The sequence below is a fragment of the Procambarus clarkii genome, chromosome 85, assembly GCF_040958095.1.
Source record: "Procambarus clarkii isolate CNS0578487 chromosome 85, FALCON_Pclarkii_2.0, whole genome shotgun sequence".
NCBI lineage: Eukaryota > Metazoa > Arthropoda > Malacostraca > Decapoda > Cambaridae > Procambarus > Procambarus clarkii.
Genome location: NC_091234.1, coordinates 5,819,426 through 5,834,294, shown reverse-complemented (window position 1 = coordinate 5,834,294; position 14,869 = coordinate 5,819,426). Strand labels below are relative to the sequence as shown.

General features: G+C 48.5%; 1 protein-coding gene and 1 long non-coding RNA gene across 5 annotated transcripts in view; both read right to left on the bottom strand.

Moving 5' to 3' along the window:
• LOC138358657 (uncharacterized) overlaps window positions 1–14,869 on the bottom strand; it is a 366,187-nt gene that overhangs the window by 141,951 nt on the left and 209,367 nt on the right. The gene's annotated exons all lie outside the window — the stretch shown is intronic.
• The window catches only part of LOC123750882 (guanidinobutyrase-like), a 161,147-nt gene that overhangs the window by 80,579 nt on the left and 65,699 nt on the right, over window positions 1–14,869 (bottom strand). For all 3 annotated transcript variants that reach the window (XM_069316722.1, XM_069316723.1, XM_069316724.1), the window contains exon 4: window positions 6,755–6,955. In XM_069316722.1, the coding sequence (XP_069172823.1) occupies window positions 6,755–6,955 (201 nt within the window). The remainder of the gene's footprint in view (window positions 1–6,754; window positions 6,956–14,869) is intronic.

Genomic DNA, 14,869 nt, shown 5'->3' with positions numbered 1-14,869 from the left:
GTTCAGCTCCTTTAGCCTTTCCTCGTAGCTCAATCCTCTCAGTTCCGGGACGAGCCTGGTGGCATACCGCTGAATCTTCTCTAACTTTGTCTTGTGTTTAACTAGGTATGGACTCCAGGCTGGAGCTGCATACTCCAGGATTGGTCTTACATAAGTGGTATACAGGGTTCTGAAAGATTCCTTACACAAGTTTCTGAAGGCAGTTCTTATGTTGGCCAGTCTAGCATATGCCGCTGATGATATTCTTTTGATGTGGGCCTCTGGGGACAGGTTCGGTGTGATATCAACCCCCAGATCCTTCTCTCTATTTGATTCTTGCAGGATTTCCCCTCCCAGATGATACCTTGTGTTCAGCCTCCTGCTCCCTTCGCCTAATTTCATCACCTTACACTTTCCAGAGTTGAACTTCAGCAGCCATTTTCTAGACCATTCCTCCAGTTTATCCAGGTCATCCTGTAGTCTCTGTCTATCTTCATCCGTCTTGATTCTTCTCATAATTTTTGCATCATCAGCAAACATCGAGAGGAATGAGTCTATACCCTCTGGAAGATCGTTCACATATATTAGAAACAGGATGGGTCCAAGTACTGAGCCCTGTGGGACTCCGCTGGTGACATCTCGCCACTCTGATGTCTTCCCCCTCACCGTTACTCGCTGTTTCCTGTTGCTTAAGTACTCCCTTATCCACTGGAGCACCTTCCCTTTTACTCCTGCCTGTTGCTCCAACTTTTTTAACAGCCTTTTATGGGGTACTGTGTCGAAGGCTTTTTGGCAATCCAGGAAAATGCAGTCGGCCTACCCTTCTCTTTCCTGCCTAATTTTCGTTGCCTGGTCATAAAATTCTATTAAACCTGTGAGGCACGATTTACCATCTCTGAACCCATGTTGGTGGTGCGTTACAAAGTTATTTCCCTCCAGATGCTCTACGAGCCCTTTCCTCACGATCTTCTCTAGCACCTTGCATGGTATACAAGTTAAGGAAACTGGACTGGAATTCAGTGCCTCTTGCCTGTCACCCTTTTTGTATATTGGGACCACGTTAGCTGTCTTCCAACTTTCTGGTAAGTCTCCTGTTTCCAGTGACCTGTTATACACCATAGAGAGTGGCACACTTAGTGCTTCTGCACCTTCCTTTAGTATCCATGGTGAGATTCTATCAGGCCCAACAGCCTTTGTCACATCTAGCTCCAGCAGGCACCTTTTGACCTCATCACTGGTGAGGTCAAATTCCTCCAAGGTTTCCAAGGTTGCCGCCTCCTCATTTAGTGCAGGGGCTTCTCCTTGTTCTATTGTGAAGACCTCCTGGAATCTCTTGTTGAGTTCTTCACACACCTCCTTGTCATTCTCTGTGTATCTGTTCTCCCCTTTCCGCAGCTTCATCACTTGTTCCTTCACTGCTGTTTTCCTCCTGATATGGCTGTGGAGCAGCTTTGGTTGGGTCTTGGCTTTACTCGCGATGTCATTTTCAAACTGTCTCTCTGCTTCCCTCCTCACTCTGATGTACTCATTTCTGGCCCTCTGGTACCTCTCCCTGCTCTCTGGTGTTCTGTTATTTCTGTAGTTTCTCCATGTTCTTTTACTCAGTTGTTTCGCTACCTTACATTCCTGGTTGAACCATGGGTTTTTCTGTTGTTTTTCGTTTTTCTCCTTTTGGACGGGGATAAACCTGTCTGCAGCTTCCTGGCTCTTTTGGGTGACAATATCCATCATGACCTGCACATTCTTGTCTCTAAGTTCTGTTTCCCATGGTATTCCCATTAGGAAGTTCCTCATCTCGTCATATTTTCCTCTTCGGTAATTCAGTCTTTTCCCCTCCACTCCCATCCTTGGATAGGTTATCCCTACCTCCACCAAGTACTCAAAGGTCAGTACACTGTGGTCACTCATTCCTATGGGGGCTTCAACTTTGACTTCCCTTATTTCTGACTCATTCAGGGTGAATATTAAGTCGAGTCTAGCTGGTTCATCATTGCCTCTCATTCTTGTGGGTTCCTTGACATGCTGGCTCAGAAAATTCCTTGTTGCCACTTCCAAGAGTTTAGCTCGCCACGTATCTGCACCACCATGTGGGTCCCCATTCTCCCAGTCTATCTTTCCATGGTTGAAATCACCCATGATTAAGAGTCTTGAGCCATTCCTGCAGGCAACTGAAGCTGCTCTCTCTATTATATTAATGGTTGCCATGTTGTTCCTATCAAACTCCTGTCTAGGTCTTCTGTCATTTAGGGGAGGGTTGTAAATGACTGTCACTATTATCTTAGGTCCACCCATTGTTATAGTTCCTGTTATGTAATCTCTGAATCCGTCACAGCCCGGAATTTCCATCTCATCAAAACTCCAGTCCTTCCTTATCAGCAGGGCCACTCCTCCACCTCCTCTCCCTTCCCTCTCTTTCCTTACTATATAGTAGTCCTTTGGAAACACAGCATCTGTTATGACTCCTGACAATTTTGTTTCTGTTAGTCCTATTACATCAGGGTTTTCTTCTTGCACCCTTTCTGCCAGTTCACTTGCTTTATTGGTAATCCCATCAATGTTTGAGTACATTACCTTGAAGCTGTGTATGTGTGTGTGAGTGTGTGTGTGTGTGTGTGTGTGTGTGTGTGTGTGTGTGTGTGTGTGTGTGTGTGTGTGTGTGTGTGTGTGTGTGTGTGTGTGTGTGTGTGTGTGTTTGTGTGTGTATGTGTGTGTGTGTGTGTGTGTGTGTGCGTGTGCATGTGCGTGTGTGTGTGCGTGTGCGTGTGCGTGTGCGTGTGCGTGTGCGTGTGCGTGTGCGTGTGTGTGTGTGTGTGTGTGTGTGTGTGTGTGTGTGTGTGTGTGTGTTTGTGAAAAGAAGAAAATTGTTAGTAACTGTTGATTGGTTGATTGGTTGACATATTCATGCTTTGTTACAAAGTTCCTTTGCTCCAGATATTCCACTAGCACTTTCACACAATCTTCACCTTCAGTAGGGGAAGTTGAGACGCGAAAACTACCCGTTGAGACGCGGGCCGAAAGAGCAGAGGTCAACCCCCGAAACTAGGTGAATACAACTAGGTGAATACAATACCCAGGGCTCCCTACCATCAAAGCATACACTTGGTACACTACCAGTATTCCCATTACTCACTACCAGTGTACCAATGGTCCACTAACTGAATACCCATGGTCCACTACCAGCTTACCTATGGTCCACTACCAGTATATCTATGGTCCACTACCAGTATACCTCTTGTCCACTACCAGTATACCTATTTTCCACTACCAATATACCTATGGTCCACTACCAGTATACCTATGGTCCACTACCAGTATACCAATGACTCACTTCCATCATAACCCGGGCTCATTAACATGACAGCATACTAATGGTCCACTACCAGTATACCTAGTCCACTACCAGTAAACCTAGTCCACTACCAGTATACCTAGTCCATACCAGTATACATATGGTCTATACCTGCATACCTAGTCCACTATCAGTCTACCTATGGTCCACTACCAGTATACTCAGGGCTCACTACAAAAATGCATAGCTATGGTCCGCTACAAGTATACACAGAGCTCTCAAGCACAATTCCCAGGCTGACTAACATCAGAGCATACCCATGGTCCACTACTAGTAAACTCAGAGCTCAGTATCATCACAGCATACCCCTTGGTTCACTAAGAGTATATACAAGGCTCATTTCTATTACAGCATACTCATGGTCCAATACCAATATACCTAGGGCTCACTACCATCACTGCTCACCCATATTCACTGCTTGTATACTTAGGGATCACTACCATCACAGCATACCCATGGTTCATTACCAGTATAAACCGGACTTACTACTAGCCCGCATAAACATGGTTCAATACCACCATACCTAGGGCTCACTACATCACAGCATACCCACGATCTCATCACGAGTATAAACAGGGCTCATCACGATCATACTTAGGCTCACTACAATAACTGCATACACAAAGTCCAATACGAGTATACCCAGGGATCACTACCAACATACCCAGTACTCACTAACATCACAGAATACCCATGGGCAAATACTAGAATACTCAGAGCTTCCACCACTATAAAAAGAGCTCAATACTAACATACAATTCCCATTATCCACTACCAGTATACCCAGGTCTTATTACAACAATACCCAAGGCTCACCCCATCACAGTATACCAATGGCCCACTACCAGTATACTCAGGGCTCACTAGTACAATACCCAGGACTACTACCATCACAGCATGCCCATGGACGACTACCAGTATATCCAGGGCTCACTACTACAATACCCAGGACTATTACCATCACAGCATGCCCATGGACCACTACCAGCATACCCAGGGCTCACTACAATCACTGCATACCATGGGTCCATTACCAGTATACCCAGGGTTCATCGCCACTATTCCCATGGCTCAATAACATCATATCACAACTATGGTCCACTACCAGTATATTCCGGGTACACTTCCATCACAGCATACTCATGGTTCACTACCATTATAAAAATAGGTTCATTACCATCACAGCATTATCATGGTCTCATCACCAGTATTCTCATGGCTCCTCACCACAATACCCAAGGCTATCTACCATCACAGCATACCTATAGTCCACTACCAGTATACCCAGGACTCACCATCACTATACCAAGAGTTCACTGCAGTCACAGTTTTGTAATAGTCCAATACCAGGTTTCCCTGGGCTCACTACTACCATTCCAAGGGCTTACTAACCTCTCAGCATACCGATGGTTCACTTACTGTATACTCATGACTTCCACCCCCATACGCAGGTCTCACTACTATTACAGCATACCCATCATCCACAACCAATATTCCCACGGCTCATCACCATCATACCCAGGGTTTACTACCATCACAGCATACCCCATGGCTTCCACCACCATACCGAGGGCTCACTACCGTCACAGCATACCTATGGTCCACTGCCAGAACTCCCAGGGCTCATTACCACACTACCTATGGGTCACTACTGTCACAACGTACCCATGGTCCAAAACCAATACACCCAAGGCTCATCATAACCATTCCCACGGCTCATTATCATTACAGCATACCCATGGTCAACTTGCAGTATACTCAGGGCTTCCACCACCATACCCAGATTTCATTGCCACAATACTCTGGGCTCACTACCATCATAGCATACCTATGATCCACTACCAGTATACCCAGAGCTCAATACCTCCATACCCAGAGCTCACTTCTATCACAGCCTACCCATGATCCACTATCAGTTTACCCAGGGCTCACTACAACTATAACTACATATGGCTTACTACCATTACACCATACCCGTTTTCCACTACCAGTATTCACAGGGCTCGCTACCATCACAGCATACACTTGGTCCACTACCAGTATTCACAGGGCTCGCTACTATCACAGCATACACTTGGTCCACTACCAGTATTCACAGGGCTCGCTACCATCACAGCACACACTTGGTCCACTACCAGTATTCACAGGGCTCGCTACCATCACAGCATACACTTGGTCCACTACCAGTATTCACAGGGCTCGCTACTATCACAGCATACACTTGGTCCACTACCAGTATTCACAGGGCTCGCTACCATCACAGCATACACTTGGTCCACTACCAGTATTCACAGGGCTCGCTACTATCACAGCATACACTTGGTCCACTACCAGTATTCACAGGGCTCGCTACCATCACAGCATACACTTGGTCCACTACCAGTATTCACAGGGCTCACTACCATCACAGCATACCCATGGTCTCATCACAATTTTACCCCAGGGTTCATCAACACCATACCCAGGGCTTCTTACCATCACTGAATACCAGAATACCCAGGGCTCGATACCATTACAGCATACCCATGGTCCCCTACCAATATTTCCAGGGCTCACTACCACTATGTATTTGACTCACTACCCTCACACCATTGTATACTATCGGTATACCAAGGGACCAATTCAACTATACCGAGGTCTCACTACCAACACAGCATACCCATGGTCAACTACCAATATACTCAGGGCTCAATACCACAATACTTGGGAATCACTTACATCACAGAATACCCTTGAACCACTACCAGTATACCCAGGGCTTATCATCACCATTCTCTGAAGCGACCACACGAGTCATAAATACTCATACTCCGCCCAAGTAAAACAGAAACAAGCAACACTTAGTGGGTCAGCCAGAGGCTTAGGGCCCGCGCAGGTATATCCCTGCAAAAAAAAAATCACCATTCTCAGGGCTCATTACCATCACATCATATCTATGGTTCAGTAATAGTATACCCAGAGCTCAACATCTCCATACTCAGAGCTCACTACTATCACAGCATACTTATGGTCAACTACCTATATACCCAGAACTCAATACCATCATAGCCTACTAATAGTCCACACTAGTATCCTCTGGGTTCACTACCATCATTACATACCTATGGTCCACTACCAGTATACCCAGGGCTCATCGCCACCATACCCAGGGCTCACTACCATCACGGCATACTGGTGGTCCACTGCCAGTATACCCAGGGCTCATCGCCACTATACCCATGGCTCACTACCATCACAGTATACTCATGGTCCACTACCAGTATACCCAGGGCTCACTACTATTACAGCTTACTCATGGCCCACTAACATATACGCAGGGCTTATCGCCCCTCCATACCTAGGGCTCACTACCATCACAGCATACTAATGGTCCCCTTCTAGTATACCCAGGGCTCATCACAAGCATAACCAAGAATCATCACGTACCAAATTTTTGCCAATATTACAGTCGTTGTGGGTGAGTGAGGTGCCCCTAAGGCCAATCTGCACGACGCGTGAACAGTCTAAGAGTCCCTCATCATAGGCCCTCTTGAAGGGGGTACCGTGGCCAATCTTGCTGCCAAGCACCTCCTCCTGCAGGTCCGGGTGGGCGTCCACGTGCACCACGCCAACTGGACCATATTTCTCCTGCATACAAACATGTTAGGTTACAAACATTACTCACTCTAACATAGATGAAATAAATAGCTCAACCCACACATATTTGATATGAATGTGGCGACGTTACGGCCCATCCTGAACCCCCTTATCATTTCACAAGTAAGAGTCCTGGGGTAGCACTCATCAGGCATTTGTGAATCCACTCTGAAATACCAGGGTTTAACCCTGCCCTCCACGTGCAGTTTTCATGAAGTCTGAAATGGAAACTGGTTGAAATTCGGAATGTGTTGTCCGTAGAATGTTAAAGGTACCCCCACTGTGTCCATCCACTTGGGGTGGACGGTAGAGCGACAGCCTTGCTTCATGCAGGCCGGCGTTCATTCTCCGACCCTCCAAATGGTTGGGTACCATTCCTTGCCTCCAAGTCCCATCCCAAATTCTTATCGTGACCCCTTAACAGTGCTATATAGTCGTAATAGATTGGCACTTTCCCCTAATAAATACCTTTTTTTTTTTTTTTTTGAGATATATACAAGAGTTGTTACATTCTTGTACAGCCACTAGTACGCGTAGTGTTTCGGGCAAGTCCTTAATCCTATGGTCCCTGGAATACGATCCCCTGCCGCGAAGAATCGTTTTTTCATCCAAGTGCACATTTTACTGTTGCGTTAAACAGAGGTTACAGTTAAGGAATTGCGCCCAGTAAATCCTCCCCGGCCAGGATACGAACCCATGACATAGCGCTCGCGGAACGCCAGGCGAGTGTCTTACCACTACACCACGGAGACTGCCAAAAAAAAAAAAAAAAAACAGTGCTATATAGTCGTAATAGATTGGCACTTTCCCCTAATAAATACCTTACCTTACTTGAGCTGTTCATCTGAGCATTTGTATTTGTTTTGTTTAGATACATGAGTTTCTACATTCTTGTAGAGTCATTAGCACGCATAGTTTCGAGAAGGTCCTTAGTTAACCCTATTTTTTCCCAGTATACGACCCGCCAAATCGTCTAACAACTAGGTACCCATTCACTGCTGGGTGAACAGAGAGTACAGATGCCTGACCTGTTGGCCTGACGGCTGAATGGAAAGCGCTCGGGATTCGTAGTAACAAGGTTCAAGGTTTCACTTTCCTTCTTATGATGTCTTCGACGAAGCCATTGGAGAAGCCGTTGTTGACTAGGACCTGCCTTACCCTACAGAGTTCTTCGTCGACTTGCTTCCATTCTGAGCTGTGGCTGAGAGCACGGTCGACATATGCGTTAACAACACTCCTCTTGTACCTATCTGGGCAGTCGCTTTAGGCACATTCCTATGTTCGTTTTCTTAGTGTAGACTGCAGTGTGGAAACCTCCGCTCTTTTCCATGACATTTCCAAAATGTCGTCAACATACCTGCAGTATATGGCCGGTTTCAGGTACAACATACTGCAGGTATGTTGACGACATTTTTACACAGGTACCTGATGTCAGACATCTGCAGGAGCTGAAGGAGGCATTTGAGCGGAGTTCCGTGCTGCGTTTCACTTACGAGATGGAAAAGGATGGGAAGCTGTCCTTTCTAGATGTAACAGTCATGGAAAAGAGCGGAGGCTTCCACACTGCAGTCCACACTAAGGAAACGAACATAGGAATGTTCCTAAATGCCAAAAGCGACTGCCCAGACAGGTACAAGAGGAGTGTTGTTAACGCATATGTCGACCGTGCTCTCAGCCACAGCTCAGAATGGAAGCAAGTCGACGAAGAACTCTGTAGGGTAAGGCAGGTCCTAGTCAACAACGGCTTCTCCAATGGTTTCGTCGAAGACATCATAAGAACGAAAGTGAAACGCCATGCAACCTCTGAAGAGACAACCAACACAACACCTTGTTACGGTGCCCTCTCCTATTTCTTTCGTTTGCCGGCTTAAAGAGTCATATCAGCTCTCCCTACTGATTCTCGGAGGTTTAGGGAGTCTAATAATGTAATGTGGCAACCAGACCGGCTGCCAGTTAAGGGAGAACGTTACATTATAAGTTGTAAATAAGGGGAAATTGGCGCCCTAATATAAAATGAAAGAGTATCCCCTAATGCAGATATGACCTTTTGGAAGGGACACTAGCCGATCGCGGATTGGCCGACTTAGGTCGCGGGCGACCAATCAGGGCTCGCCGTGACTTCACCGAGTGCCCCGGGCGGCGCCAACGTCAGAGTTGACCCGACCTTGGAAGCGACAGGACGCACCTCGGTCTGCTCTCAAGGATTAGAGGCTCTACAAGCCTTTCTTAGTGGATTAGTGCAGGCTATCGCAGCCCATCGGATATATTGGAGACCCCGCGCTTCTGGGAAGCAAAAAGGAACCAAGTTTATTGAGCGAAAGAGGGCCAAACTTGGAAAATATTCGGCGACGACGCTGGGCGGCGATGCTGGACGTTGGGGGCCTGAAAAGGTGTGGCGGGCAAGCCTAGCTGTGACTGGGTCACATCCACTGAGGGTTTTGGAAGGACGACACCGTGCCTAGGACAAGGAGCAACGCCTTGTGGAAGGGGCGAGTGTGGGAAAATAGTGATTAGCTCAGCACCTATCAATGAACAAGGATTGGGGTAGCTGAATCTCAGGGATTGGAACGGCGACGACGCGAAGGCTCCACGACACCTGAGGACCTGTGGAACGTTCCGGGACCGTCAAGGATCGACCAGGAAGCGTGGGAACCTCACACCATCGAGGGACAGGCGTCGTGAGCCAGGAATGTAAGGTAGATCATTTTCCCTCCCATTACCCCTTGTGTGAGTAGGCTAGTTAGGCCACAATATTTACTTATGTATGTGGCAATAGGACATTAATACTTTAGTAGTAGAATAGGCTGCAAGGCAGCTTGTGTTCAGGAGTGTCAGAGGGGACAGTGTGCATGGATGGCAGGACAGTGAAGAAGAGGCGCCGACGTGGTGAAGAGGCCCTCCTGTGAGAGTGTGGGACTCCTGTCTTTCTGCCCAGTTGAAGGAGTGTTGGAGGTCGTGGAAGAAGAGGCTGACGATCTCCAGACTTATTATCCTTATTTTCATATTCATGTATTACTTGTGATTGAATGTGTGATCATGTAATTTGCATCAGTAAATTCACACTTTTATCATTGTGTTTAAGTGTGCCTCCAGTTATAACATTTCTCAATGAGCATACACGAAGGTATCATAGTACTTCCTAGGGAACACTACGTTCTCTATAGAAGTTCTTATTGCCTGGAGAGTGGTGAAGACAGCACAGACTTAAATAAAAGTGTACCCTTAGCCATCCGATCAGTATCAGTGCCTGAATGGTGGCAACTATTAACGTAGTAGATTAACGGCTAGAGAGAGGTAAAGCCACACAGACCTTCCTGGGAGAGTACCCTGGGCCGACAGTCTAGTAGCAGATCTATGGGAGTAGCAATCTTCTGGCTACAAACAATATATAATACACCCATTGAACTGCATTACTGGGGTGCAGATATAATAACCCAGCTGGCGACCTTGTTAAGAAGATAGAGAAGACAGGCGGGAAAGGAGTTCCTGCAACCTTTTTGTTTGCCAGGCAAGACTCAGGGAGGTTATTATTATAAGGTAAGCCTGAGTCTTCCTTCACTCCTCCACGAGTCTAGGCCGGAACTGTTAACAGCAGTTTCCCCGTGTTTGACTGAAGGGCTTCCAGGGTGAATCAGTGGCACCCCCCCCCCCCCTTTTGTGGTGGAAGCAAAGGCCTGCGGAGGTGGGCATTGCTGGTCCTCTCCTGTGTGACCAAGGAGACTCCGGTAAATCCCGGGAGTCGGAGGGGCTGAGTATTCGGCCTTTTGAGCCCCTAGCAGCTGAGTGCTAGCAGAGCCCCGGCCCACCCTCGACGTGACAGAGAACTGGCGACCTTGCCAGGATTCGAACCCCGGTAGCCAAGAAATGGGAACTTCGCCAGGAAGCGTGGATCAAGCTACAGTGTGGCCCAAATTTCAAGACAAGTGTTGCCAGGGTACTAATGCGGTGTGACCAGTGAATTCAGTGGTACTGTTACTCAACCAGCTAAGGGACTGAAACGGTGAAATTAGTGTCTACTAACTTGTCTGTGCTGTCGTGTATGCTCAATGATATAGAGATGGAGGAGGACAAAGTAAAGAAATTTATTGACACAAGGGACGAGAGAATTTTGGAAGAGTGTCCCAAGGCCCAGCTCCAACAAGTGGCAAACCACTTTGGGATCAGGTTGAGGACGCCTAAGGTAGCGGAGCGAAGGATAGAGATCATGGCACAGCTCACAGCTCGAGAGGAGGCGATGGGAGAGGAGCCATCTCAAGAGGAGCCGTCCCGAGGAGAGCCGTCGCAAGGTGAACCGTCCCGACTAGAGCCACCCCAAGCGCCTACCAGTGTGGAGGGAATTCACAGTGAATATGGGAGCAGTGGAAGGTCCAGCTGTAGTAAGAGAAGCCTGCATCTGGAAATAATGAAGATGCAACTGGAAGCCCAACTGCGACGAGAGGAGAGAGAAGCACGGCTGGAGCTGCAGCGAGAGGAACGTGCAGCTGAGCTGCAGCGAGAGGAACGTGCAGCTGAGCTGCAGCGAGAGGAGCGTGAGCGAGAAGCTCGGCTGCAGCGGGAAGAAGGAGAGAGACAACTGCGACTGGAGGAGATAAAGGCAAAGAAAGAAGTCGAATTGCGTCGCGTTGAGCGTGGTCTGCCCTCACTACCTGCACGGCGGGATGACCTCAAGGTAAGGGAACGTGACTTACCTACGTTCGAACCACAGGAAGATGAGGCGTTCTTTGAACGGATAGCAACTCTGAAGGAGTGGCCGGAAGATGATTGGGCTGCTCTGGTCCAGGGCAGGTTGACTGGTGAGGCCCGGGAAGCCTACAACATGCTGGACCTAGAGGAGTGTACTAGTTACGACGCAATTAAGAATGCGGTGCTCCACTCATTCCGGCTGACTCCGGAGATGTACCGGAAGCGGTTCAGAGAATGTACAAGAGCGTCGGGGAAGTCTTACGTCGAGACCGCCAGCGATATGGAACGGAAATTCCTACGATGGTTGAAGGTGGAGGAAGCGGAGTCGGCGGATGATATCAGACGACTGATAGTGATGGAGAAGTTTATGTCGGTGCTCCATCCTGAGTTGCGAGTAAGGGTGTGAGAAGCAGGTATTAAGGACCTGAAGGCTGCAGCGGACCGAGCCGACATGCTGGAGGAGGCACTACATCTCAGGAGGGAGGGGCCGCCCAGACACTCGCCTTACCCCAGGTCGGGAGGGAACCTCAGGAGTTCAGGAGGAGCGAGGACGGGTGGGGACTCTCCCAAGAGTAGTGTGGCCGATGAAGTAACCTGGTTCAAGAGCTCAAGAGACGCGGGGAGGAAGCCCCAAGCTGTGAGCAGTGGACCTAGCTCTGGAGCAAGTGCTGCAGTCCCGGACACGACAACACGGAGTCCAATGAGGACCCAGGGAACGTCTGCAAGTGGTACTGCCAGGGGGACTGGCGGGTGGCCGCCCAGGCGAGGCAGCCGATGCTTCAACTTTGGTATGAGAGGACATTATGCCCGCGAGTGTGAGGAGCACCAGAGGAATATAGGACTAATGTTGGACGAGGAGAGAGTGTTTGTTTACACCCCATATTATAGTGGACCAACGTGAATGGTTGGGAAATGAAGTTGGGTGAACATCCCTTCGTTTTCGGGGCCAACGTGAAGTTTGGAAAATCAGACCCAGTGAAGGTTGCCGTTCTTCGAGATACGGGTGCTGACATAAGTATGGTAACCAGGAGTATTCTCCCCATGGAATTTAATGATTCACCTGTGGGAGTGGTGAGGATACGCAGTGTGGGGGAGGAATATAGGTTGCCACTTCACGAAGTACAGCTGATTGCCGACTGTTGAGTCGAGAAAGCTATAGTAGCTGTAGCCCCTAAATTACCCCTAGAGCATATACAGATGGTGCTGGGTAATGACCTCGGAGGAAGCAGGATACAACCCGATTGGGCCAGGAGTGCCTATGTTTCAAGCAGCGGTACAACCCTGCCAGGTGAGGTATCGGTCGCTCCAAATAATAGTGAGGAAGCCGACTTCGCCAGGGGAAACGTCGCCAGAGACGACGACAACGAGGGCGAGAGAGCAGAGAAGTCGTCGGAGGTCGTGGAAAACCCCGACGAGGACCTCCGACTAAGCCTGATGATGTGTGTGGAGGAGTGGCGAGGAGCAGCTGTACAAACGCCTGGGGCGGTGAAGAGGCTGCAGACCGCACTCCCTCCACACAGAAACGTGAATAAAGCGAGCTCAGTGGATGAGCGAACGGCAGTGAGGGGCAGAGTGGCGGAGCCACGACGCAGTGCACCTTATGCCGGCCAGATGAATAGTGGTAGGTGCAAGATGAACCACCGTGGTGAGGTGAGCCACAGGGAGATGGATGAGCCCAACCACGAACCGAAGAAGACGTCTACAGGGAAGAGAATCTCCAGTAGGAGTGAAGATGTTCGTCGGGAACGAAGGAGCAAATGGTATAGGAAAGGCAATACGAAGAAAGCAGGGAATAGGTACACCCAGGGTAGGCGCCAGCCTAACCAGAGGGGGCATTGGGCCATCGCAAAAGCCTAGTGTGGAAGAGAGGAAGCTGCTGGATGGAGTACAGGTTACAAGTGCCACTGTGAGGAGACAACGCACCTATGGGAGAAGAGGAACCGAGAAGAGAGAAGATTGGCGAAGAGGAGCTCATGAGAGGAAACATGGAGTACCTGTAGGACGCAGTGGAAGTGCAAGACTATCTCGGAGTGCACGACGCGGTGGAGGCACTGCATGCACTGAATCTTACAGTGGTAACGAGCCGTGGGAGTACACTCGTAGCCACGGAGAGAGGATTTCTTGTAGGTGTTCAGGGAACACCCATCACACCCGGTCCTATGCAAGGTGGAGATATAATGAGGCAAGTGACTGGCAAGGTGGTACGAGTCACGTCACCAACTGGAGGAGTGACACTTCAGGAACGGAGGGAGCAAGAGTATAGGTTGCCCTCTTGAGTGCTGCTCTTCCGAGATGACTCTTAATAAGAACTTCTATAGAGAACGTAGTGTTCCCTAGGAAGTACTATGATACCTTCGTGTATGCTCATAGAGAAATGTTATAACTGGAGGCACACTTAAACACACTGATAAAATTGTGAATTTACTGATGCAAATTACATGATCACACATTCAATCACAAGTAATACATGAATATGAAAATAAGGATAATAAGTCTGGAGATCGTCAGCCTCTTCTTCCACGACCTTCAACACTCCTTCAACTGGGCAGAAAGACAGGACTCCCACACTCTCACAGGAGGGCCTCTTCATCACGTCGGCGCCTCTTCTTCACTGTCCTGCCATCCATGCACACTGTTCCCTCTGACACTCCTGGACACAAGCTGCCTTGCAGCCTATCCTACTGTTACGGCCCTCTCGGGTCGCAACCGGGTTCTTTCTCTGATGTTGTTAGAGGTAGGGTATCCGGCCCCAAACTAGTAGTGGCTTTCAAGGGATATGATCCGTAACGCAAGTAAATCAAAGGGGAAATGAAATAAAGGAAAAAACTTAATAATGTGATCCGTAACGCAAGTAAATCAAAGGGGAAATGAAATAAAGGAAAAAACTTAATAATATAATTATTACCGTCACCATAAATAATATATAAAAGGTTACACAGGGGGGAGGGTTAAACACTATAATGTACAACATAGTCTTCCTCTGAAGACTCTGGACGTTCACGGTGCTCAACGATGCTAAGCTCTTGGTCCTCTTGTGGCCTCACGACGAATCCTTCGATTCTCTTGAGTCTACCCTGGCCACAGGCCAGCCAAATCACAGTTCCACTGGGGGCACCGTCGTGGAGGCCATCAACCACAAGTCCAGCCGGTAGCTGGCAGGTTCCAATCAGCAACGCTGGTTAGGCTACTCCACGACCGATACTAGGGTAGCGAGCCCTAGTC